This window comes from Barbus barbus (genome assembly GCF_936440315.1).
Source record: "Barbus barbus genome assembly, chromosome: 35".
In the NCBI taxonomy this organism is placed as follows: Eukaryota; Metazoa; Chordata; class Actinopteri; order Cypriniformes; family Cyprinidae; genus Barbus; species Barbus barbus.
This window is the reverse complement of record NC_136763.1, coordinates 902,501-929,388: the sequence shown is the minus strand read 5'-3', so window position 1 is coordinate 929,388 and position 26,888 is coordinate 902,501. Positions and strand designations below refer to the sequence as shown.

The window sequence follows — 26,888 nt, the reverse complement described above, 5'->3', positions numbered from 1 at the left end:
CTGAAGCATCATCTGGGGTCATCTCGACTGGTTTCATGTGTATCTGCAGTGACAAAAAATACTAAAGGAATGCTAATGGAATTTCAATCATAATTTTGTGCCAATCTTCATAGATTAATTTTCTGTTGCTTTTTTTATTTAAATTTTTTAATTTTCAATTATTTTATTTTTTTATTTGTTTTGAACATTTGCCATTTCTATTAGTGTTTTTTAAAATATATATTTCTATTTAGGTTTAATTTATTTTTATTTCAGGTTTAGTTTTAGTCATTAAGTTAAGTCATTTTAATGCTTCAACATAAACTTATTTCATTTAGTTTCATTTCATCTAATATTTATATTTTATTCTGTTTCAAGTTCATTTCAATTAACACATTTTTTTAAGTTTTAATTTTAGTTATCAATAATAAACCTGGTTCCAGTAAGATCTAATGTCGTCTTATTTTGAGTTCAAATTATAGCAAACTGTGCTTTGCACTTTTGACAAGTTGATAAAAAAATGAAATTAAAAAAAGGATTTACTAATGATTTTTTTTTTAATAATGCAAAACATTTGGTTTTAGTGTATTTGGAATTTCAAATGAATAAACATTTATTGCAACCTTTGTTAGTTTAATAAATGTGTCTGAACAATATTTCTCTCTTTATTTAAGTGACAATGTTACATAAACTGCTATAAATTCACAAATATTATGGTAGCATGGTAATTTGTAGGAAGGATTTTATTGTTTTATTAACAGTAACTTCTACATTCATGCAAACTATCAGTGTTTTGTGACGTGTCTATATAACCCCCCCCCCCCCCCCCCCCCCCGTCTACAGGAACTGATGCAATAAGAGCGCTCCGTTGCAAACCCCGCCCTCGCCGCATCCGCTGCGCTGATTGGTTTGGCGCCACAGCATGTCGTCTCTCATTGGTCCGTTCGCGCGTCAGTCAGAGCGCTGTCCCGTTGCACATGGAAGGAAGGAAGCCACGTTGACATCAATTAGTGTTTTTACAGCTTGATAAAGTAGAACCCCGAACCGAATTTTCCGTTCATCGTGAGTCTCGGCGGAGGTGAGAAAATATTCTGTTTCCTGAGATGATGAAATATTTTACACAATCATGATAATGATGTATCAGGCTGGTTATTCATATGCACTGATGATTATACTAACAATAACACCATATCTGGAGTGCATTATATTGTGTATGATAACAATATTACTGTAGTTGATGTGCATTGAAACTAAACACATTTTGATGTTAAAATGTAGCAAATAATATGATTGTAATCGCTGCTACAATGTAACATAATAGATTTAAGTGCAGTTGATGTTGCAGGCATATTGTCATTTTTCAGATTTTCCTCCAGCTTTATAATGACACAGATTCTGTTTGAACAATGCATCAGGGCACTGTCAATGAATGCATGAACTGAATAAGTGTGTGTGTTTTTAAATGCAATTAAGAGTTGCTTTGGATGAAATGTTTGATTTTATTTTTTTATTTCTATCGTGTTTTGTCAGGTGTGTGGTCATCATCAGGATGAGTGTGGGCTTCATCGGAGCGGGTCAGCTGGCACATGCCCTGGTCAAGGGCTTCACAGCGGCGGGTCAGACCGGGTCGAGATGACCACACTCTAACACTAACTAACCAACACTGATAACGATTGTGTTTACATACACTACTGGCCAAAAGCTGGAAAGAAGTCTCTTCTGCTCACCAGGGCTGCATTTATTTAATCAAAACTACTATAAAAATTATAAAATATTATTATCATTTAAAACAGCTGTTTTCTATGTGAATACACACATTTCTTTTTCTAATAAATGCTGTTCTTTTCAATTTTCTATTCATCTGTGAATCCTGAAAAATAAAATGTATCACAGTTTCCACAAAAATATTGTGCAGCACAACTGTGTTCAACATTGATAATAATCAGAAATGTTTGTTGATCAGTAAATCAGTGTATTATTATGATTTCTGAAGATCATGTGACACTGAAGACTGGAGGAATGATGCTGAAAATACAGCTGCAGATCACAGAAATACATTACAGTTTAACATAGATAAACATTGTAATATTTCTAAATTTTTACAGGATTTCTGATCAAATAAATGCGTCCTTGCTGAGCAGAAGAGCATATCTCATATGTTTTGATCAGCAGTGTATGTCATATTGCTGTGATTCATGCAGGAATCAGTTCACAAAGCTCCAAATATAACAAACCACACAATTAAAGTGGCATAGTTGTATTTATTCCACGTCTTGTTGTTTTTGGTTTCTGAATCTGTCCACTACTCATATTTCATCCTCATTTATGACCCTGGAGCACAAAAGCAGTCATGAGTAACACAGGTATATTTGTAGCAATAGACAACAATACATTGTATGGATCAAAATTATACATTTCTCTTTTATGACAAAAATCATTAGGATATTAAGATCATGTTCCATGAAGATATTTAGTACATTTCCCACCATAAATATATCAAAACTTCATTTTTGATGAGTAATATGCATTGCTAAGAACTTCATTTGAACAACTTTAAAGGAGATTTTCTCAATATTTAGATTTTTTTGCTCCCTCAGATTCCAGATTTTCAAATAGTTGTATCTCAGACAAATATTGTCCTATCATAACAAACCATACATCAATGGAAAGATTATTTATTCAGCTTCAGATGATGTATACATCTCAATTTTGAAGAATTGACCCTTATGACTGGTTTAGTGCTCCAGGGTCATATTTGTCTGTTTTTCAGGTGTAATTGCTGCGAATAGAATCACAGCGAGTTCACCGGACACAGATCTGTCGACAGTCTCCGGTCTACGGGTCTGTAAACCTGAACTCTGTGTGTGTGATGAGCCATCTGCTGTTTATAGTAACAAGTTCCTTCTCTTCCTTGATGCTTTCTCAGAAAATGGGCATCAATTTCACTACGAGCAACAAAGAAGCGGCGCACAAGAGTGACGTTCTGTTCCTGGCCGTCAAACCACACATCATCCCGTTCGTTCTGGATGAAATCGGTCCAGATATTGAGGACCGTCATCTGATCGTCTCCTGCGCCGCTGGAGTCACTATCAGCTCCATTGAGAAGGTGCGAAACACGCTACTTAAACATCAGGACCATTACTTTAATAATACACTGAATGCTGTTGATGATGCTGTTAACAACTCGTTTAGTTCTCTACACACCTGTGGGTTTAAAGCAATAGTTCATGCAAAAATAAATAATTAGCTGGAAATGTGCTCACCCTCAGATTATCCCAGATCAGGATGAGTGTGTTTCTTCATCAGGTTTGTAGAAATGTGTCTCTGCATCAGTGTCTCAGCAATGGATGCTCTGCAGTGAATGGGTGCCGTCAGAATGAGAGTCCAAACAGCTGATAAAAACACCACAATAATCCACACCAGTGTGTGAGTGTGTGTGTGTTTGTGTGTGTGTATGTGTGTGTTTGTGTGTGTGTGTGAGAGTGTGTGTGTGTGTGTGTATGTTTGTGTGTGTGTGTTTGTGTGTGTGTGTGTATGTTTGTGTTTGTGTGTGTGTGTGTGTGTGTGTGTGTATGTTTGTGTGTGTGTGAAAGTGTGTGTGTGTGAGAGAGTGTGTGTGAGAGTGTGTACAGGTTTATATATCCTGGTGGGGACTTAAACCTGAATACACACAGACTCATGGGGTCTTATAAATCATACAGAATGAGTTTTGTTTTTTTGAGAAAGTAGAAATGCAGAAAGTTTCCTGTTAGGTGTAGGGTTAGGTGTAGGGCAATAGAAAATACAGTTGTACAGTATAAAAACCATTACACCTATGGAGAGTCCCTACAAGGATAGCTGACCAAACTCTGTGTGTGTGTGTGCGCAGAAGCTGCTTCAGTACCGCGCGGCTCCTAAAGTGATGCGCTGCATGACGAACACGCCGGTGGTGGTGCGCGAGGGAGCGACGGTGTATGCCACAGGGACTCACGCTGAGGTGCAGGACGGGAAGCTCCTGGAGCAGCTGATGGCCAGCGTGGGCTTCTGCACCGAGGTCGAGGAGGACCTGATTGACGCCGTGACGGGCCTCAGCGGCAGTGGACCTGCTTACGTGAGCATTTATCCCAGAAACCACTGCAACAACATTCTTCACTGCTTTTAATGTTGATAGACTACCACTCAAAAGTTTGGAATAAGTCAAATGTTTATAAGAAAGTCTCTTCTGCTCATCAAGGCTGCATTTGTTTGATCAAAAATATGTTAAAAAATAGTGACATATTATTCTACTGTAAAACATCTGTTTTCTCTGTGAATATGTGTTAAACTGTAATGTATTTCTGTGATCTGCAGCTGTATTTTCAGCATCATTACTCCAGTCTTCAGTGTCACATGATCTTCAGAAATCATAATAATATACTGATTTACTGCTCAACAAACATTTCTGATTATTATCAATAAAAGTAAAAGTATAAAAGTACTTAATATTTTTATTCATCAAGGACACATTAAATTGATAAAAAGTGCCAGTAAAGACATTTCTAATGTTATGAAAGATTTCTATTTCAAATAAATGCTGTTCTTCTGAACTTTCTATTCATCTGTGAATCATGAAAAATAAAATGTATCACAGTTTCCACAAAAATATTGTGCAGCACAACTGTGTTCAACATCGATAATAATCAGAAATGTTTGTTGATCAGTAAATCAGTATATTATTATGATTTCTGAAGATCATGTGACACTGAAGACTGCAGTAATGATGCTGAAAATACAGCTGCAGATCACAGAAATACATTACAGTTTAACACATATTCACATAGAAAACAGCTGTTTTAAATTCTAATAATATTTCATAATTTTTACAGTATTTTTTGATCAAATAAATGCAACCTTGATGAGCAGAAGAGACAAAAACATCTTAATTCCAAACTTTTGACCGGTAGTTTAACATTTAATGGATGTATTTTAAAACTATTATTAATCCTAATAACTATTAATCTTAAATGTCTTATGTTAAAATGTTGTTGTTTTTTAAATTTCAATATGAAAGTAGCCCTGCTCCTGACATGGTGTTAAAAATAAACAGTAGCTGTGTGTCTAGAGATGATGTGAAGCGTGTGTTTGTCAGGCGTTCACGGCTCTTGATGCTCTGGCTGACGGCGGGGTGAAGATGGGGTTGCCACGGCGACTGGCAGTCAGACTGGGAGCTCAAGCTTTACTGGTACATCACGTCACATGACGCAAACATTACACACATTCTTCATTTATTACTAGGGATTTAACGATATTATTAATATCACGATAGCAAAACTGTCTGGATATTATCGTGGTCACATGATGATATGAAACGATAGTCTTCCAGACAAAGAGTGTAGTTTTTCAAATATATTTAAACTTCTTATTCTAACATAACAGGTCTGTAAAGTAGTGTTTTGGGTCATTATGCTTCAGCACAGTATCTGTCAGACGAACTCAAACCGAAAGCACAATATAATCTCTTCATCAAGTCTGTTTTAAAGCGAAGCTGCACTTGGTTCAGACGATCAGCTCATGATCCGGTGTTTTCTGCGTCTCAGAACGGCTCCGTTCACACTGAATGAATGCAGTTTATTTCACGTTCTGTGAGTTTAGCACACGTTTGGGAACAACAGCCACCAGTTCTGCTTTATTTCAGCTGCAGATGATTACAGCGTTTCACTAGATTTGTAGCGAGACGTGTTTTTGTGCCTGTTTTCACTGAAGCTGGAGTTTCCTTCAAAATAAAAGCTTAAAGTGCAGCATGAATTACTGACAGCTAGCGGTTTAAATGCAGTCCAAACTCAAAATATCTCTTTCAAGTGTACAAATTAGCAAAGAGGTATTGTAATTATCCTACTGTAGTGTAAAGCAATAATAATGTACCTATCAAATATTCATTTTCATTTATTTTACAGTGCAGTTGTTTTATAATATATGGCTATTACTGTTATTGATATTATATTCTAATAAAACAGCAGTGTGAATGTAATTTAGACTGAGACAGTAGATCACAAATAAATACAGGGTTGAGTCCTCTTTAAAGTTCAGCTACAAGTCAACTCACTGACTTTTTTCTGACGTAAGTTTTCTTAGTTAAGAACATGGGTTAGAGCTCTTCATTCTGAACTCTTAAAGTGCATTAGATAGATTAACATAACTTTTAATAATTTAACAACCCCCCCCCCCCTTTTTTTTTTGTAATATCGCATCCTGGGCTTCATATTGCAATATCGTATCATGAAATGTTGATATCGTTACATGCCTATTTATGACAGAACTGTGCACTGTGAACCCTCTCCAGTGCATGTTTGCAGTGTGGTGAGAAACACGTGTCTTTATTCTGTCTTAGGGAGCAGCTAAGATGCTTCTGGACTCGGAGCAGCACCCTGGACAGCTGAAGGATAACGTCTGCTCACCAGGTGGCGCTACCATCCACGCACTGCACTTTCTGGAGAGCGGAGGCTTCCGGAGTCTCCTCATCAACGCCGTGGAGGCCTCCTGCATCCGGACCAGGTGACCACAGCTGCTGAACCCTAACAAGGGCAAAACCAGAGAGACATCAGATTCATCAATTTAGTGCTCTCTTCCATCTTAATGGGGCTCAAATAATACACATATCATGATTTTTATTTTATTTTAATGTTTGTATCCCAGGATACGTTGCTCTTTTGGGGTATAAATTCACTGAAGACTGAACACTTGTTTATCCGTGCTTGTTATAACTGACCTAATGTTGGTCTCTTTTTAAAGAAGGCACAAGCATTTTTTTAAGTATAAAAAGTTATAGAAGTTTAGGTTTACACTAATGTAGTATACTATTTATTTTATTTTGTATAAAATGTTTCACTGCTATAAAATCAAAGCCATATGTCTGACATAACAAAAATTGTGGTTCCTGTGAGATATTGTTTGGGCACTATACCAAAAATAACCTCTGGGTTACACACAAACTCTATTGAATTCTTTAATACAGTTTTCTGTCACAATATCAGTCACCAAATATGCAACCTTGTCTGTCAGACCTTTCCAACAATATGTGTTTTGTCAAGATTACAAAAAGATTTGATTTTTTTAAAACACAAGACACAAATCATATTCTATATATATGTTTTAATATCTTGATTTATACTCTTAAAAGAGCGACGTATCCCCGAGATACAAACATTTAGAGACAGATTACAAAAGATTTAAATATTCATAAAATTTCAATGTAAACCTAATAAGATAATGCTGAACAACAGCTTTGTAAACAGGTTAGTCCCCTCCAACATGTGTAAATATGAACTAGATCAGCTTTTATCGGAGGGTGAGTAGATTTCCCACTACATGCAGGTCTAAATGCTTCCTGTGAGATAAACAAAGAATGGAGGAACAAAGTCACCTCTTCTAAATATTCACAACAAACACTCAACATGAAACCAAGAAATGAGTCCTACACGTTCCCTGCTTCTCCCCACAGCTTCTCAAATGTTTTCATCCCCCAGGATACATCGCCCCCTTTAGGGTTTAGTACAGGTTTCTGTCGGGCCGTGATGAGTGGTTCGTGTTGGTAAGAGAGCGATTAATCAGCTGACGCTGCTGAGATCGTATGGATTGGCTGATTAACACAAGCGTGCCAAACGCTGATGGCCTTATGGATCATGCATGTTTGTTAATGAGTTTTGAGGAGATATTCAGTGAAATAAGTGTTCAATTACTGTCATGCTGTTTACTGTCAGAAAACAATTGCAAATAATTTACCTTTAGGGGCACAGCCTTTTTTTCCCCACTTAAATTTTTCTGGATTTAGGTTGAATTAATGGTTACACAATTTTTCTAGTAATCAAAAGCATGTCTAATTAATTACAATTATGAAACTTACACAGTTTAACAACTGTTTGTCAAATTTTAGCAACAATTAAATTTCTAGAGCCTTATGAAATCCATTTTATTTTTTCTCAAATTATGTTTTTCCTCTTTTATATTGCTGGATTCAGTTTTAATGGTTAAATGACATTTTTAGTAATCAAAAAAGCATGTCTAATGCATTGAAAATATGAAATGTATACAGTTTAATAACAGTTTATCAGTTTTAGGACCCTATGAAAAATCTCTATGAAATCGGTTTTATTTTTTCCCAAATTCTGTTTATTTTTTTATTTTTCTGGAATCCATTTGAATAGTTTAATTCAATTTTAACAATCAAAAAGCATGTCAAATCAATTGAATTTTGTAAAATGTAACGCTTTTTAAAATAATAGGGCCCTATGAAATGTTTTATTTTTTCAGAAAGTTTAAATTTTTATTAATACAAATGTATTAAAAATGGTAGTAATCAAATTAATTCATAAAACTTGTTTAATTAATCTTTTAACACGTAATCAAATGAAAATTCAACAATTTATTTTATTTCAAAGTGCTGCACAACAGAGGTTTACTCTTAAAATGAAAACACGAATGACAAATTTGTTATAATTTATAATTATTATTATTTGAGAAGTACATTCTTCTGTGCAATAGTAATATATTTCTGTCTCAAGTTATAATGTGTATTTTAGTAGGTTTTAGTAAAGACCTTTGATTAAAAACTATGGTCAGATAAACACAGAAACTTAAAACGAAATGCAAGTGAACAAAGTGTGCATATTAGTACTTTAGAATAGTAATATGTACTCTTAATTTAATGATATGCACCTTGGTCGGTTCTTCCCGTGTTGTTAGTCACTCACCCCTCCTGTGTTGCTCCTCACAGGGAGCTGCAGTTTCTGGCTGATCAGGAGAAGATCTCGCCCGCCGCCATCAAGAAGACAACGCTGGATAAAGTGCTGCAGCAGCCGGGCGTCTCGTCCACGTCAGTCGCCACCAAGAGCAGAGTGAACCTGTTCAACAACAGGACCGGTGTCAAGAAGTGAACACACACACACAGGACAATACAAGAACTGTGCCATCCATCCACACACACACACACACACACATGCATATTCAGATTGAAATGCATTATGGGTCTGTGATTGTGCTGACAGAGGGCCTCCTGTTACACTGGTACAGTGTTACACCGGGAAACAAGTCATAAAGAGTGTTATTAACATGACTATTTGCACCTTCATATCTATGAAATCCATGACAATTCAAATGGAATAATGTAAATGGTTTCCAAACAGGTTTTTATGTAAATGGTCGCTTTGTTCTAGGATTAAACTGGATACATGACATACGTTTTGCATACATGAACTGTCAAACTTGTTGATTTTGTTTTGGTTACGATATCAGAACACCCTATAGCAACGCCTTGGCAACAACTCAAATCACCCTATAGCAACGCCCTGGCAACAACGCAATACCCCCTATAGCAACGCCCTGGCAACAACTCAAAATCCCATTGTAACCCTATAGCACCTCCTTGGTTACAACTCAAAACAGCCTTTAACAACACCCTGGTAACCCTATAGTATTTCTATTGCAGAAATATGAAAACTGCATAAACTGTTCTGAAAGTTAAAGAAAAGCTGTGTTTTTGCTTACGCTTGTGGTTTTATTTCCGTCGGCTTCATTGATGAACTGTGTTCCTGATGAGCAAGAACATTGTTGCATTTGTTCCAGACATGTAATTAAACAGGGAGCGAACTATGAATAATTAATGTTTCTTTAAGCAAATTAACTGAAGGTTTTTCTCTGAAAGCCATTACTCAACTATACAGGAGAACAAACACACGGCGGCATGCCGCCCTTCAGGTGCTGAACGCTGAAACCTCCAGCATTGCGCAAGCTTTCTCAGTAGTCGCTTCTTCCTTGTGCTTTACAGTAAACCGTTTCTCCATGTGATTGCGAAAGGATTTCATTCATTGAACAGTTCAGTTTTTAGTGAGTCTAGTTAATCATCATTAGTACTAGTTCTGATAGTTATGTACTTGATCAGATGCACCATTTTCACTTGCGGACCCATAAAACAGGTGAAAAAATCCAACAGGTAAGTTTTAGAAATGCTAAAAACAGACACCTTAGCAACTGAATGGCAATGTGTTGAAAAGTAACTCTTGATGCCCTAGCAACAGTAAAACACCCTAGCAACCCTATAGCAATGCGCTGGCAACAACTTAGCAAAGTCCTGGTACCAACACAAACACCCAATAGCAACAACCTAACAACAATTTAAAACACCCTATAGCAACGCTGTTGCAGCAACTCAAAATACCAGAGCAACACCCTGGCAACAACTCAAAACAACGTGTAGCAACACCCTGGCAACAACTCAAAACAACGTGTAGCAACACCCTGGCAACAACTCAAAACAACGTGTAGCAACACCCTGGCAACAACTCAAAACAACGTGTAGCAACACCCTGGCAACAACTCAAAACAACGTGTAGCAACACCCTGGCAACAACTCAAAACAATGTGTAGCAACACCCTGGCAACAACTCAAAACAACGCCCTGTTAACAACTCAAAACAACATGTAGCAACACCCTGGTAACCACTCAAAACAACGTATATAAAAGCCCTGGTAACGACTCAAAACAACGTGTAGCAATGCCCTAGTAACAGCTCATAACACCCTATAGCAACGCCCTGGTAACAACCCAAAACAACATGTAGCAACACCCTGGCAACAACTCAAAACACCCTATGGCAGCACCCTGGCAACCACTCAAAACACTCTATAGCAACACCCTGGTAACAATCCATAACAACGTGTAGCAACACCCTGGCAACAACTCAAAACACCTTATGGCAACACCCTGGCAACCACTCAAAACAGCCTATAGCAACACCCTGGTAACAACCCAAAACAACGTGTAGCAACACCCTGGCAACCACTCAAAACACCCTACGGCAACACCCTGGTAACAACCCAAAACAACGTGTAGCAACACCCTGCTAACAATCCAAAACAACATGTAGCAACACCCTGGTAACCACTCAAAACAACGTATAGCAATGCCCTGGTAACAACTCAAAACACCCTGGCAAGCACTCAAAACACCCTATAGCAACGCCCTGGTAACAACCAAAAACAATGTGTAGCAACACCCTGCTAACAATCCAAAACAACATGTAGCAACACCCTGGTAACCACTCAAAACAACGTATAGCAACGCCCTGGTAACAACTCAAAACAACGTGTAGCAACACCCTGGCAACCACTCAAAACACCCTATAGCAACACCCTGGCAACAACTCAAAACAGCAACACCCCTGACAACAACTCATAAAACCCCATAGCAATGCCCTGGCAACAACTCAAAACACCCTAGCCAACGCCCTGGTAACAACTCAAATCACTATAGCATTGCCTTAGCAAGAAATCAAAACACCCTAGCAACGCCCTGGCAACAATTCAAGACACCCTAGCAACGCTCTTGACAACCATGCACAATTTAATATCAGTGGTGAGTTTAGGTAAGGCAAGAATTTTTTAGCATATTTCATACACAAGTGTTTCATGTTAAAAATATGCAGAAGAAACCCATTCAAAAGAATAAATAGAGAATTATTCAAATGTATTAGAAATCAGAGTCTGCAGATACGCATGTTTTTCTTGCATACAGCTGTAGTGTGAATCTTGTGCATGCAGTTCTCGTGAGTTCTGGACCTGCAGCTCTGAGTCAGTCGGGCTGATGTGAGGAACGCTGGAGGCTCAGGCTATTTCTAGAGCTGCATTGTGTAGATGTTTCTCTGCTCAGCTGGCATGGAGATGAGTGTGTGTCATTCTGAAGACACCGGTTTTAGAAGCGTCAGGGTCACTTCTGAAGCTGCTCTGACCTACGGGTCAAAGGTCATGCAGGGGAGACAAACTCAGAGAACCAGCAGAGCAAACACATGAAGATCTGCCTGAACAATACTGTAGAATTATCACCGATAACAAAAATGCCTTCTAAGAGTGTTTTGCTAATGTTCCCATTAAGTTATATCTGAATGTTACTTGAACATTTAAGGGAACGTTATTTATGAATGTTCTCTGAATGTTTATTTTTAAAATTTAAAATGTATCATTGTATCATTTTGCAAACGCAAATGTTACTTTTGAATGTTCTCTAAATGTTCAAAAACAAGTGATAACGTTTAAAAAAACATTAGACGAACATCCAACTAAAACATTTCAGGAAAAAAAAAACATTCCATGAATGATTTATAAATGTGCTAATGTTTTTAGAACATTAAGACCAGATAACAAACATTCCATTAATGTCACTGGAAGAACGTTTGTTAACACAACTTTGAGAGAACCTTCCCAGGACGTTTAGCCAAGATAATAGCGTTTGTGACGGCAGGTTTAAAGACCTTCTCCATATGATCCTGATGGTTTTATTCTGTATTGCAGCCACAATGATCAAATGACACAAATCAATATGAAAACATCAACATTTAGAAAGATGAGAAGACATCTTCAAGTTGACATCCTCATGAAAGCCTTCCGCTCTTCATGAACATCCTCTTTATTTCCTTGTCATCATGTAAAATGTCTATTAAAGTTGAAATGTCTGAGTCTGACCGGAGCAGATTCCTGATACTTCCTTCAATTACAACACAGGCATTTTCATTTTTACATTTCAGAGTTGGAGTTGATTTCTGTTCCTCCGTGTGTCTCCAGGATGATGTCTTCACGTCCACGGGCAGGGACAGCAGGATTAGTTCCAGAGCTGCTCTTGTGTTTGTGTTTCTGGCGGCTGCTGTTTATTTGTGTCTGATTGGAAGTTGAGGAGGCGCTAAAGAGTTCCATAATCCTCCTTTTATTCCAGAGGTTGTTCCTCGGTCGGCCCACCGCTCTCAAATGCTGATAAGTCAAACAAATCTTACGCTCCTGTTATTCCTCTGGAAACACGCAGGACGTCGTTCATCATTTTCTGATGATATTCCACCAACACAATCAGCCGTTTTCACCGCTCCCGAGTTGCTCAAACAAGTTTCTTTAAAAGAGCTTTTGCCCATTGATGAACCATTTTATACTGCTTCAGATTAGTTTTTGTAGTTTTAACAGGATTGTTCATCTGAAAGTAAAAATAATGACTTGCATCGTGGTCTGTACCTGACACTAAATTATCACGAGGAATATAAACTACTTCTATGTTGCTGTTCTGTCTTTTTTGAGATTGACAGCCCGTCTGCTTTTGTTGTGCAGAAAATTACAGTTCGTATGAAATATAGGTTTTAAAACGAATGTTCAAGGCAAGGCAAGGCAAGGCAAGTTTATTTATATAGCACATTTCATACACAGTGGTAATTCAAAGTGCTTTACATAAAAGAAAGTGAAAGACATTTAAAATCAATAAAAACATGGAAATAAAAATAATAAAAACAAAGAATTTTAAAATGATATAGAAAATGATTTAAAATAAATTTAAAGAAAATGATTATACATAAAATGTATTGCAGTCAGTTCGGACATATAGCACAGTGCTCATTCAAATGCACAGTTAAACAGATGAGTTTTGAGTCTTGATTTAAATGTGGCTAATGTTTTAGCACATCTGATCTCTTCTGGAAGCTGGTTCCAACTGCGGGCCGCATAATAGCTAAAAGCAGACTCCCCTTGTTTTGTGTGAACCCTTGGTATTTCTAACTGACTCGATCCTAATGATCTGAGTGGTCTGTTTGGTTTATATTCAGTGAGCATATCAGCAATATATTTAGGTCCTAGGCCATTGAGTGACTTATAAACGAGTAAAAGTACTTTAAAATCAATCCTAAATGTAACTGGAAGCCAGTGTAAGGACCTGAGGACTGGTGTGATATGCTCAGATTTTCTGGTTCTAGTCAGAATCCTGGCAGCAGCGTTCTGGATGAGCTGCAGTTGTCTAATGGTCTTCTTGGGAAGGCCGGTGAGGAGACCATTACAGTAATCCACCCTGCTGGGGATAAAGGCATGAACAAGTTTCTCCAAGTCTTGACTGGAAACAAAACATCTAATTCTTGCAATATTTTTGAGATGATAGTATGCTGATTTAGTTACTGCTTTGACATGACTACTGAAACTAAGGTCTGTCTCCAGAATCACCCCAAGATTTCTGACTTGATTTTTAGTTGTTTGACCCCTAGAGTCAAGGTATGCATTCACCTTGAGAACTTCATCTTTATTTCCAAATGCAATGACTTCAGTTTTCTCCTTGTTTAACTGAAGAAAGTTCTGGCACATCCAACTGTTAATTTCATCAATGCATTGGCAGAGGGAGTCAATGGGGCTGTAGTCATTTGGAGATAAGGCTAGGTAAATCTGGGTATCATCAGCATAGCTGTGATAGGCAATTTGGTTCTTCCTCATTATCTGACTTAGTGGGAGCATATACAGATTAAACAAGAGCGGTGCAAGAATTGAGCCTTGTGGGACTCCACATGTCATGGCCGTCCACTTAGACTTATGCTCTCCTATACTCACATAATAACCTCTCCCTTCTAAGTATGACCTGAACCATTTGAGTGCCATCCCAGAAAGCCCGACCCAGTTTTCCAGTCTCTCTAAAAGTATGTTATGATCTACAGTGTCAAACGCAGCACTAAGATCTAGTAGTACCAGCACTGATATTTTGCCAGAATCAGAATTGACGCGAATATCATTTATTATCTTAACGAGTGCTGTCTCTGTGCTGTGATGTGCTCGGAAACCAGATTGAAAATTGTCCAGGTATCCATTTGACTTTAAGTAGTTGTTCAGCTGATTAGAAACTACCTTTTCAATTATCTTACCTATGAAAGGAAGATTTGATATGGGTCTATAGTTGCTCAACATGGTGTTATCAAGATTGCGCTTTTTCAGAAGGGGCTTAACAACTGCAGTTTTAAGGGAGTTTGGAAAAGTCCCAGAGAGAAGTGAGGCGTTCACCACTTCTAAGAGATCAGCTTCTAAACAGTTAAGCACATTTTTGAAAAAGGATGTGGGAAGTGTGTCAAGATAGCAGGTTGAAGATTTAAGGTGCTGTACTATTTCTTCCAAAATTTTGTTATCAATTTCTTTAAAAACACACATAGTCACTTCTTTTTGAAATTGCGGTCGAATCTGTGTGACCTCTGCATAACTTGAGGATGTGCCAATCTCCTTTCTGATATTATTGATCTTCTCAGAAAAGAAGGAAGCAAACTCATTGCATTTGCTGTCGGAGAGCATTTCACTGGGAATCTGACTTGGGGGGTTTGTCAGTCTCTCAACAGTCGCAAAAAGAGTGCGGGTGTTGTTTAAGTTACTGTTTATAAGGTTTGAAAAGAAAGTCTGTCTAGCTGTGGCTAGTTCCACATTGAAAGCATGAAGGCTGTCTTTATAGATGCTATAGTGGATTTCGAGTTTCGTCTTCCGCCACATCCGCTCAGCTTTTCTGCATTGTCTTTTCATGCTCTGAACTGCTGTTGATTTTCTCCAAATTGATTTCTGTTTCCCCGTCTTCTTGCTGACCTTTATCGGGGCAATATCATCAATAACATTCTTAATTTTTGAGTTAAAAGACTCCAGGAGAAGATCAACAGAGTCTGCAGAAATGCTTGGTGTTAATGATATTGCCGCCATAAATAGCGCACTAGTGTTGTCGTTAATGCATCTCTTTCTGATAGAGACAGATCTAGATTCAGTATAAAGCTAACCCCAAAGAATGCCAGAATGTTGTGCTATTATGTTATGAAAATGTTATTTTTGAATGTTCAATTTTTTAAACGTTTATTTATTTACTTGCTTTATTTTTTGGGGTTATGCAAACCTTAAGGAAACATTTCATTTGATCATTTTGCGAACATTACGGGAATGTTATTTTTGAATGTTCTCTGAACTTTGTAAAAAACATTCTACTACTACAGCTAACAAAAATATTTGAAGAACGTTGTGCTAATGATCCCATTAGGTTAAAGAAACATTATTTCTGAATGTTATCAAAATGTTGAATTTTTTGTGCTTATGCGAAATGTTAAAGGAACATTCCATTTTAGCGTTTTGCAAACATCATCGAAACGTTACTTTTGAATGTTCTTCTGAAACGAGTAGTAACATTTTAAAAATTCTAGAAGAATGTCCTACTAAAACTTTCTAGGAAAACTCTTCCATGAACCATGTATTAAGAATGTTTTGATAACATTCTTAAGTTATAGAAACATTACTTGTTTGACTGTTCAAATGTTTAAATATGCAAATATTTTAGAAACATGAACGTTACCTGAACATTCTAAAACAAGTAGAAACAAATAAAAAAAATCTAGAGCTGAAATGTTTTAGAAAATTGTTCCATGAATGACATATAAAGAACCTTCTGCTCCTGCTATAACTTACTGAAACATTATTTTTTGGAATGTTCAAAAAGTCCGCTTTTTTAATGTTTCAATATGAACTACTTTTATGTTGCTTTTCTGTCCTTTTTGAGCTTGACAGCCCATCAGTTTTGTTGTGCACTAAAGTTCAGCTCAGAAGAAATACAGCTTTAAAACAACATATTTTGGGTAAACTATTGTGATACCAGTGCTGATTTCATCTAATTGACATCTGGCACAGAATCAACACACAGCTAAGCCGTCTTTCCTGAGCGAAGTGTCCATTAGATACCACCAATCCATCTTGATGTTCACTCAAACCACCTTACGTGCAGCAGATGCATTTCAGCTCTTTATCTGTGTCGGAGCTTCGGCAGCACTGAGATTCTCTGAACAGAGCTGCTGGGAAGCAGTGTGAACAGAGAAGTGTGTGTTTGAGCTGATATATTTTATCATTGCCGGACAGCTGGCGGCTGCAGAGAGAAAGAGGAAGATGGGCTGTGGTTCTGACGGTTCGTCTAAACCGCAGTGAATCATCACATCAGCTTCCTCCAGTGTGAACAACTGATGCACTTCTGATGGAGCTCAACGCAGCTTCACCTGAGATCTCCATCCTGGACCGCTTTAGCCTTACATCTGTTTCTCTTTCAGAAAATATACATATTTCAGTTTGTTTTAAAGCACTGTAGTGCTGTTCTGATGAAATGTTCCATGCTCTCCTGTTTAAGGCAAGATACTCCAGGTGAATAGGGTATATTTTCAACTAATAAATATCACTATAATTCCTTAGTTGATTACAAACTTGTTTTGTATTACAAGTATTCTGAAAGGTTGTTTAAATATATGCAAATGATGCATTACCTCATGAAATATGCACTAATTTGTATTCATTTCCAGAATATATATATATAAGTACTGCTGAAGTGGAGAAAAAACCTTTAGAGATATGTATTGACATTGAAATCTATATACGCAAATAGATAAAAATGCAATAAAATAAACACTTAAAAGTGTATTTTGGATGTTTTCTTTCCACTAGTCTGAAACAACACGTTATAAAAAGCCAATCAAACCAAAATCTCAAAACTGACCAGTGCATGATTTTTTCCGCTTGTAACGATGATCTCGAATTCTCTTAAATTTATTTCAATAGAATTAGGCACTAAATACAATTTTGTATTTATTGCATTTATTTAAAAATATCCATAAGTGAATACTAATTCACCAAAGCAGCATAGTTTTCTTAAAAGGAGATGCGGCTCTTGTAACCATAGCAACAGGCTCCAGGTTTCCTCAGCTGTGCTTTACCTTATACTCACGTACATTTAAGTAACATTTTCAGTAGCGCTTGTAAATGTGTTGTTCTTAATGTTATTAAAATGCAGGCTACATGTGTGCGCGCTCAGATGCGCGTGTTCCTTTAAGAGTCGCGCTGGCGTTGCGTAGACCCTCCATGAATGAAACCACGTGACCAAAGCAAATCATATGACGCCTGGCTTCAGCGCGAGAGAAAGAGGATCAACACGGTCACAAATTCGCCGACAACAGCGATTAACTCCCGTCGGATTCTCCTCGGTTCCACCGGGCACCGTCACCCGCTGCTCTGGACGATTCCTGACGCGTTCGGTGAGTTTCCAAACGCGCTGAAGTTGCGCTCAGATCTGTTTTGCTGAGTGTGCACGCGCGCGTGAGTGTGTATATATATATGTGTGTGTGTGTGTGTGTGTGTGTGTGTTAGTTTCTTTTTTTAGTGCAGAACACGAACCATTTACAAATACACTCAACACATGAGGCATTGCATATAGAATAACATTCGGAGTAACAGCGTTAAAATAAAATAATTTATTAGGTATATTATTATATATTTTATTCACTCTGGTTATTTCAAAAATTAATTTGTCAAAAAATGTATGTAAGCTATTTAAAAACAATAATTTGAAATATATCAGCGATTTACTTTTCGCTTATTTTCTCAGCATCACAATATTATGCATCAGTTTTGGTTATTTATTGCATGCCGGCTTTACTGTTTAATTATTTATACTTACGAGTATGTTATTCTGCATTATAATAACGCAGTTGTGTTAATATTACATTCATTTATTTATATCTGTATTGTATTGTTTACTATAAGTATCAGGGTTCATGTGTGCGCGCGTCTGTCTGGCGAGACGACGTGACGCCGAGGTGCGCGTTAAACCGGGACGCGCGTTATAAACCGCTGCTGAATCATCACGATCGGGTCATTCCGCTTAAAACCCCGCCACACACTCACACTCTCTCTCACACACACACACACACACACTCACACAGAGCCATGATGACAGCGAGCAGACAAAGGCTCATCGATACACTCGCACACCCCGGTCCGGGATCACTCGCCGGTTCTGATCGGCTCTCATCGGCGCTTTCGAAATCAGCGGGATTCGGCTCGCGTTATATTTAGAGAGAGAGGGTGTGTATGTGTGTGTGTGTGTGTGTGTGTGTGAGAGAGAGTGTGTGTGTGTGTGTCTGTAGTCAGTCAGAGGTTACACAGCAGCACAAGCGGCGGGTCTGTGAGGAACCGAATCTCTGCTGGTTCATCGGAACCGTCTGCGCTGGAACCGGATCGAGGTGCGTTTCTCTGTCTGTTTTACACCCTTAATAAAACTCTACCGTGGTACAGTGATGGTATCAGGCGGTAAAACCGTAGTACTTTTGACAGATAGCATGGTATTGTGTGGTGTTTACCTGCCAGCATCATTCGGGGCTCCGGTCTCGTTCCTCCGGTGCTTCAATAAACCGGTTTTACTGTAGAAAGCACAACAAGTACTAAGATACGGTGCTGCGATATTTGTATATATTTACCATGTTATATACCGTGGTTCTTCAGATAATACTGTGTTTGTTTCGACACGTCAGATTGTTGTGTGTGAGGAGAAACCGTTTTATTCCGCATTCGGCGTTTATCGCTTGATCGGTAACTGACGGTGATATTTGTTCCCGCGCGCGCTCCGAATCGCGAAATGATCGCATCAGCGGCGTTAACGAGGGACCTGCTGATTCATCAATCGCTGATATTCGCTTGACGTGAGCCCGGGAACCGGGGCGTCATGGCAACACGGCACCTCTGAGCGCGCGAAACCAGGCAGCTTTCGAGGCACGGAGAGAGAGCTCGGGCACCGGTAACGGGGATATCTTTATCATTGCTCTGATGCTGTCAGCTTACACAGATATATATCATCTATAACGCGCTTGAAGTGTAGTTTCAGCAGCTTTGCTTTGATTCTGAATCCTGTAATAATCCACACAGCTGCTGTTTGTTCTGCTTAAATCCGCTTCGGTGCTAAAGTGAGGTGATGCTCAGCCTCTCAGATATACTCTTCATTCATATCAAAACATTTAGTAAAAACTTGCTTTTACATTATTACTTATTTGTTTTTGTTTTTATATCACATTTTGCTACATTTGAACTTGATTTTTCATTGAAGAGGATTTTTTAATATCAAATTTTGTTACATTTTAACCTGATATTTCATGGAAGATCATAATTTTTTATTTTTAATCATATCATATTTTTCTATACTTTAACCTGTTTTTTTTTCATTGAAATTATAATTAAAAAACAAACAAACATATTTTGCCACCTTTTCAAGGAAGGTCAACTTTTTATATCATATCTTGCTATGTTTGAATCTGATTATTAATGGAAAATAAACTGTTTTTGGTTGTTTTTTGCATATGCCATTTCATAATTCGATTTGAATGGAACACATTTTTTTATTAATTTTTTATACCATATTTTGCTACATTTTAACCAGATTTTTCATGAAAGATACTTTTTTTGGTGTTTTTTTCTTGTCATATTTTGCTACATTGTAACTTTTTTTATAAAAGATGAACATTTTTCTATATCACATTTTGCTATGCGTTTATTAAAATAGCTGCAGCGTTAAATTACAAACAGACATTAATATTCCGATGTAGAAACACCTCTATGGTGTCCAAAACTGCTGCTGTTTGTTTATCATATTCATATACAAAATGATTAATATAGGTGTTTCAAAGAATACACACAAGCAGTACCACAGTGCTTTTTCCTAGTAAGATCTGTATAACCATGTAAATCCATTTAGATCCTTTTAAGAGGCTGTTTACATCATTAACCGGAAATCTCCCAATAACAATTCCAGCTAATTGTGATATTTGTGCAATTATAGTCTGAAGCGCAGTGCTGGAGAGGTGTAATCTGATCAGGACTGAACATTCACTCGGCCTGCTCTTAACCAGCTTCTGAGTGAAATCTGCTGATGGTCGAGAGCGAACGAGTGCGGGATTGAAGTTGTGGTGCGAGGGACAGTTTTTTGTCTTTAAGGCATTCAGTGAAAGCGCTGAGACGACCAGAAAACAGCCTCTCTCTCGCTTGACAGATGGTGTTTGTGCCAGTTACTGGTGATCTCTGTGCTCTGAGAGCGAGTCGAAGACGGCGTAATGCCCCGATGATGCTGATGTCAGGCGTGAGTGAGCGGAGATGCGTGTGCCTCAGGTTACTCTTAAGTAAAGCTGTAAAGAGTCGTTGTAAATGGTGTGATGAACGAGAGCGGGCTGAATGCTGCATTTGCAACTTTTTAAAATGCGAGACTTGCATCACCAAAAGAAATTGCGATCGTTTGCATTTACAGTAAGTGTTTTGCAACAGATTGCAGTTTCTGTTCTTCCTCTTTTTTTACTAACAGGTAGTTTTTCTCCTTTTTTCTTTCTTCCCAGAACAGAATACTCTTCCTCTTATTCAGAGCGGTGTGTGTGTGTTTTAGAGTTCTGTGTGTTCGAGGACAATGTTCATATCAGCCCTGTTTGATCACATCAGTTTCTCTGAACAAAAGATCTATCCATCCTGTTAAGACTTATGTTTTAGTCTGAAGAGCATCACATTTTTTTATTTTATTTTATTTTATTCATTACAGTAAAGGAAATTAGGTGGAGAAATGCACTTAATAGTTAATAAAAAAGCTTTTTAATTTTTTAAATTTTTCATTAATGGTGTAAGATTACAGTAAAAAAGGACCAAATGTAGTTAAAATCAGAAAAAATTATAAATAATTAGTCATTTTATTTAATTTTTTACATTTATTTAGTCAAACAATATGTAAAGTTAATATACATATTTTTTCCTAAATTATTATTTACTTATATATATATATATATAAATAGAAAACTTAATGAAGGAAAATATATATAATTTATTATTATTATTTTTTTTATTTTTGGTATTGTGAGATTCACTGCATTCGTGCGTCTCAACAGGAAGTCAGTTACATCTGTTCTGAATTTGTCCTATTTTGTCCAAACATCCTTCATTTATTAGAGCTGGATATTTGAACAGGAAGTTGTCAGTGTGAGTGATGAGTGTTTGTGTCTGTGCTGAGGACAAGTGTCCTTCAGAAAGTCTCTCTCTCTCTCTCACCGTTCCTCTGTTTAATAAATATCTCTCGCTCAAGCTTATGAGGACAAATGAACATTGTTCAGTATTCAGTGCAGGAGATGAGCCTGAGATTTATTACCTTCTGTGGGGGAATCGGTGAGCTCTCGCTATGCCAGACGCACTTCTCACAAACACACACAACACGCATGCAGAGCAGCAACAGTTTGTGTTTGTGTTTGCAGTAAGAATTCACACACATTAGCCTTGAGGTGTGTGTGTGTGTGTGTGTGTGTGTGTGTGTGCAGATCTGGGTGGAGGGTTGATGAAACTCCAGGAAAGACGTTGAGCTCTGTGTGTGTTTGTGGCAGGTGCTATAGAGTAAACACACATGCTGATCATTAACCACTGCATGTGTGTGTGTGTGGTCATCTTTATGAGTGTGTGTAATAGCGGCGATCAGACAGATGAAGGTTATTTGAGGTCAGTGTGTGTGAATCTACGAGCTCCACACAGAAAACAGTTTTCTCAGTTAATGTAAAAGAGAGGAAAGTGTGTGTGTGTGTGTGTGTGTGTGTGTGCAGATCAATGAAGTCTCTTTTTTTCATGGCCTCTTTGAGCAATGATGAAATACGCTGTAAGATACAGCTCAAGTATAGTAACGCAGCGCCTCAGAACAGTGGCATAGTTTTAAAGACAGACGCTGAGGGAATTACACGCAAAACACTGCAGTCCGAACGCCAGAGAACGAGAGCACAAGCACAAACAAACCTATTATACGATTACACAAACATATATGAGCTATGCTGAACGGTTGCCAGAGCGTTGCTGTTTGGTTGTACAGTGGTTGTTTACCAGTCAAAGTCTGTGGATGTGACTCGGGTCCTGCTTTAATGTGCGTCTGTCAGCTGTTTTATTTATTTTTACTCATGCTGCATAATGGTAAAACTGATCATCGCAGTTATTTTGCTCGAAAGTACTGATCATGATTGACATCATTTGAGAAATTACATCAGAATTATTGTACTTTGAGCGATAAGCAGAAATCAAGAGAATGTGACCTGCTTTATTTGACCTCATCTAGTTTCCTGATTCATTATATTATCAGAAATATAAACACAATCTCTATATTATGAAAAAACAGCAAAACTCAAAAGCAGAAATAGAGACATTCATAATAATAATTCCAAATTATATTAATGTCTTTCTATTAAAACGACAACAAAAGGCTTTGTATTGTGGCACAGAAGTGCATTTATTCAGCCTCAATCCCAAACAATACAGTCTAGATTTATTACAGTTCATCATGAGAAGGTGTGGTTGTGAAGATGAATTAAATGCAAATGTTTAATAACACACATGATTTGAAGAATCACAAACGCTGCAATTACATTCATTTCATATCAGCATTTGGTCTCTCAGATGCTTTGTGGATGTTTGATTTCCCTGCAATTACAGATTTTGCAAATAAAGTTTGGAAAGATAATCATCAAAGCTTGGCATTCATTGGAAAGTTTTCTTGGAAGCGCGTCTGCCGCAGTGAAGTATGGATATTCATAATGTCTCTCGCACTTTTTCCAGTGGTTGATGGCGTTCTTGCTTTTCCTGGAGTTACACACAGGACGATGTCTTCCAGTTGCATCATCCCGGCTGCGCTTTGCTGCAGTTTTTACCCGCAGTGTTGAAGTGTTGCTCGCTCTTGCAATCTCCACACGCCCCAAACGAACCTCCGAAGCAGTGAAATCCTGACAGGAGACGAGAAAGATGGCTTCTTATGAGATTCACCTATTCGGGCAGGTGTGACGTTTAGTGCTTCTGCGTTTACTCTCTGAGCGTTTGTTTGAAAGCTAATGGCGTTAGGATGAAGCGTTCATCATCTCACACTAATGTGTCTTTACACGAACACTCCAGAAGCACGGAAGAGGAGGGAAACGAGCTCGTTAGTGAGGGCGAGACGGCCGTCACCGCAGGTGGATGAAGCTGCGTGAGACGAGTCAAGTGTCCCAAATGTGAAAAACATCCAGACCCTTCGTCGTTTTGCTACACACATTTGTGTGTGTCTGTGTGTGTGTGTGTGTGTGTCCCTGCAGCACAAAAGCAGTCATCAGTAACACAGGTATATTTGTAGCAATAACTAACAATACATTGTATGGATCAAAATTATACATTTCTCTTTTATACCAAAAATCATTAGGATATTAAGATCATGTTCCATGAAGATATTTAGTACATTTCCTACCGTAAATATATCAAAACTTCATTTTTGATTAGTAATATGCATTGCTAAGAACTTCATTTGAACAACTTTAAAGGAGATTTTCTCAATATTTCGATTTTTTTGCTCCCTCAGATTCCAGATTTTCAAATAGTTGCATCTCAGACAAATATTGTCCAAATATGATAATTGAACATAATTGATTACAGGCAGGTGAAACAAATCAAATCATGACACATGAGGGAAAAAAAACAGGTCACAGAAGACACAGACACAACAAAACTGTGACAATTTTTGAGTTTTCACAAAACACAATATACACATTAATATATAAGTAACATACAATATATTGGAATAGCAATATTTCAAGGGCTCTCAGCTTGAACATCCTTCGATCCTCTTATATTAATATGTTTGACTTTAAAATATTAATTAATAATAAAACAATATATAATAATGGATTTTATATATACATTAAATTAATTAGTTGTTGATTATATATATATATATATATATATATAATCAACAACTAATATATAACAATTACAATATTTCAAGGAAATAAATGAATCTAAATAAATCTTAGAAACTACAGTATCCCACAGTAAAAAATTCCCAAACAGGATAATATTTTTTTGCAACTCCAAGGTAAGATAATTTCTGATTTAATTTAGTAGATTTTTAATAAAAAAGGAGGCCATATTTAGTTATATTTTTTATTTTTTTCGTATGGAAGTAAATAGATTTTCTCTTCATATATTGCTCTATTTGAATCTATTTCTCATCATGAAAATAGCCGTAGTAGCTTGTGTCGTGTTAAATGACAAGCAATCCAGTAATGGTCTTTGCTCCTGTGAGTGTCAGTCTGTTCTGAGGTTTTGCTGCTCGTGTAGAAGTTGTTGGGATTGCATCTCTGATCGGATTGTTTCTCTCCTCTGTGTGTTATTTATGTGTCTGTGTTTGTGCTGACCTGTGACAGAGCAGGAGGGGAAATAAGATTATTAACTTATCTGTGTGTGCCTCCCAGAACCAAATTAACCCACAAGTCTCTCTGCTGGAAAAAGCCCTTACTATAAAAAACAGGCCTTCCTGACGGAGCAGTTTTTCTGCTGCGGTGAGGAGATTTCTCTCGCACTACCTGAGACGCTTTCTCTCCTCCAGCGGCGCACCATCACCCTCTCGTCTTTCACTCGTCTAATTGCACCTTTGAGTTTTCCTGCCGCTCTCACGCTGATGCGTTTACTTTGCTTCTCGTAGAGTTTCTCTGTCTTTGTGTTTCTCGGTCGAGACTCGAGCCTCTGATATTTGTGTCTCCAGCAGATGAAATGAAACCCAACACGTTTCTCTTGCCGTGCTTTTTCTTCTTCTGCAGTGTTTTGGGTTTGTTTGCTGACAGCGAGTCGACTTTGATTCATTTACCTTTCATGTCCCTGCTTTCGTTTTAATGTTTGAAACACAGGTGTACAGTAGTAAAATCACAGGGTTCTGTGGAGAATTTCTTTTTCATGTTAAACTTTGCATATGACCTTAACCACTTCACTTCACTTATAATGATAATTATTATTATTGTATTTTTGTATTATTTAACTACTTATTGACGCTTTCACAAAATACAAATTACACAAACAAAACTACATCAAAAAATACAACAACATTAATTCAGAATATCAATATTTCAAGGGAATGAATGAATGAATAAAAACAGCTCAGAAACTACAATATCCCATTTTTAGCGTATCAAAATACACTTGCCAAAAAATCCCCAAAAACATACAATTTACCTAGAAATTGCTTGTAAATTTCACAAATATTACAGAGTAAAAATAGTTTTAAAGAAATGGCAAGTAACACATTAAATTAATCGTGACATTTTGAAGTAGAAAGACTGTACTTCAAAGTACATAGTATATTCTTGTAAAACATACTTCAATAGTCTTTATAATGATTTTATTTATTTATTTTTAACAGTGTATTAAATTAGATGTTTAGTTATGTGGGGTTTTCTTTTGCTGCTGCTTCACTTTCAGATGAATCTCTTTAGGTGAGTGTGTGTGTGTGTGTAGTAATTCCTCGAGATGCCTTCCGTGAAACACGCATAAGAGTGTTTACACAGGATTAAGACTCCTAAAATTGGACTTAACTTCTAGGAACGGCCGCACATAAAATCGTCTTCACAGCATCACTCACCTGTGCTCCTCCAGTCTCAGACTCGCGTCAGTCATGTGACCACACCCTCGTGTCAGCCGCAGACCTAACATTCATATCAACCTTCATGCAGAAGTAGGTCAGAGTGACAGAGACCCACTTTCTTGGCACTGAAAGGCCCATCTTTACGTTAATTAATACTTACTTATATATGCACACACACTGACCTGCACTGTTTTCATGATAATCAATGTTTATTTAATTTAATTCGTTATTATTTGCTTTTTTATTTTATACATGAAAAATATTTGTAGGTATGATTTTGATAATATATTATATTTATTATTTAACTAAAAGTAATTATATATATTATTTACATTTAGGCATTTAGGCATTTGGACGAGGTCACAGAGACAGTAACATCTTATATCAGTTTCTGTGAGGATATGTGCATTCCTAACAGGACTCATCTATTCTACAACAATGACAAACCATGGTTCACTGCCAAACTCAGACAGCTCTGTCAGGCCAAAGAAGATGCTTACAGGAATGGGGACACAGTCTTGTATAAACAGGTCAAATACACACTGGAAAAGGAGATCAGAGTGGCAAAGAGGAATTATTCTGAAAAACTAAGGATTCAGATCACTTCCAGCGACTCGGCATCAGTGTGGAAAGGTCTGAAAGCAACATCACCAGCTACAAGACACCATCCCCCAACACTGTGGAGAATCAACACCTGGTAGATGATCTGAACGAGTTCTACTGCAGGTTTGAAAAAACACCCCACATCCGCTCTGAATACCTCTCCACACAACCATTAACACCTCCAGCAACCCCCCTCTCCCCCACACCTACAATTCAGATCAGCGAAGACGAGGTGCACCAGGTCTTCCAGAAGCAGAAGAGGAAGAAAGGCACCAGGCCCAGACGGTGTGACACCAGCCTGTCTGAA

At 37.6% G+C, this 26,888-nt stretch overlaps 2 protein-coding genes across 5 annotated transcripts in view; both read left to right on the top strand.

Moving 5' to 3' along the window:
• Window positions 1-9,584, top strand: part of LOC306855257 (pyrroline-5-carboxylate reductase 1, mitochondrial-like) — a 251,100-nt gene extending 241,516 nt beyond the window's left edge. Inside the window, exons 1-8 of one of the 3 annotated variants that reach the window (XM_079393808.1) lie at window positions 933-1,057; window positions 1,510-1,595; window positions 2,750-2,820; window positions 2,906-3,085; window positions 3,848-4,069; window positions 5,087-5,179; window positions 6,326-6,489; window positions 8,708-9,584. In XM_079393808.1, coding sequence (XP_079249934.1) covers window positions 1,529-1,595; window positions 2,750-2,820; window positions 2,906-3,085; window positions 3,848-4,069; window positions 5,087-5,179; window positions 6,326-6,489; window positions 8,708-8,867 — 957 coding nt within the window. In that variant the 5' untranslated portion in view covers window positions 933-1,057; window positions 1,510-1,528 and the 3' untranslated portion in view covers window positions 8,868-9,584. Of the gene's footprint in view, window positions 1-932; window positions 1,058-1,509; window positions 1,596-2,042; window positions 2,821-2,905; window positions 3,086-3,847; window positions 4,070-5,086; window positions 5,180-6,325; window positions 6,490-8,707 lie in introns of those variants that run through there. The other 2 variants (XM_079393809.1, XM_079393810.1) reach the window with 2 other exon arrangements.
• Window positions 9,585-17,632: 8,048 nt separating this feature from the next.
• The window catches only part of mafgb (v-maf avian musculoaponeurotic fibrosarcoma oncogene homolog Gb), a gene marked incomplete at its 5' end in the record, with an annotated part of 19,635 nt that continues 10,379 nt past the window's right edge, over window positions 17,633-26,888 (top strand). The window contains one exon of one of the 2 annotated variants that reach the window (XM_079393339.1): window positions 17,633-17,801. In XM_079393339.1, coding sequence (XP_079249465.1) covers window positions 17,633-17,801 — 169 coding nt within the window. Of the gene's footprint in view, window positions 17,802-18,684; window positions 18,789-26,888 lie in introns of those variants that run through there. The other variant, XM_079393340.1, reaches the window with a different exon arrangement.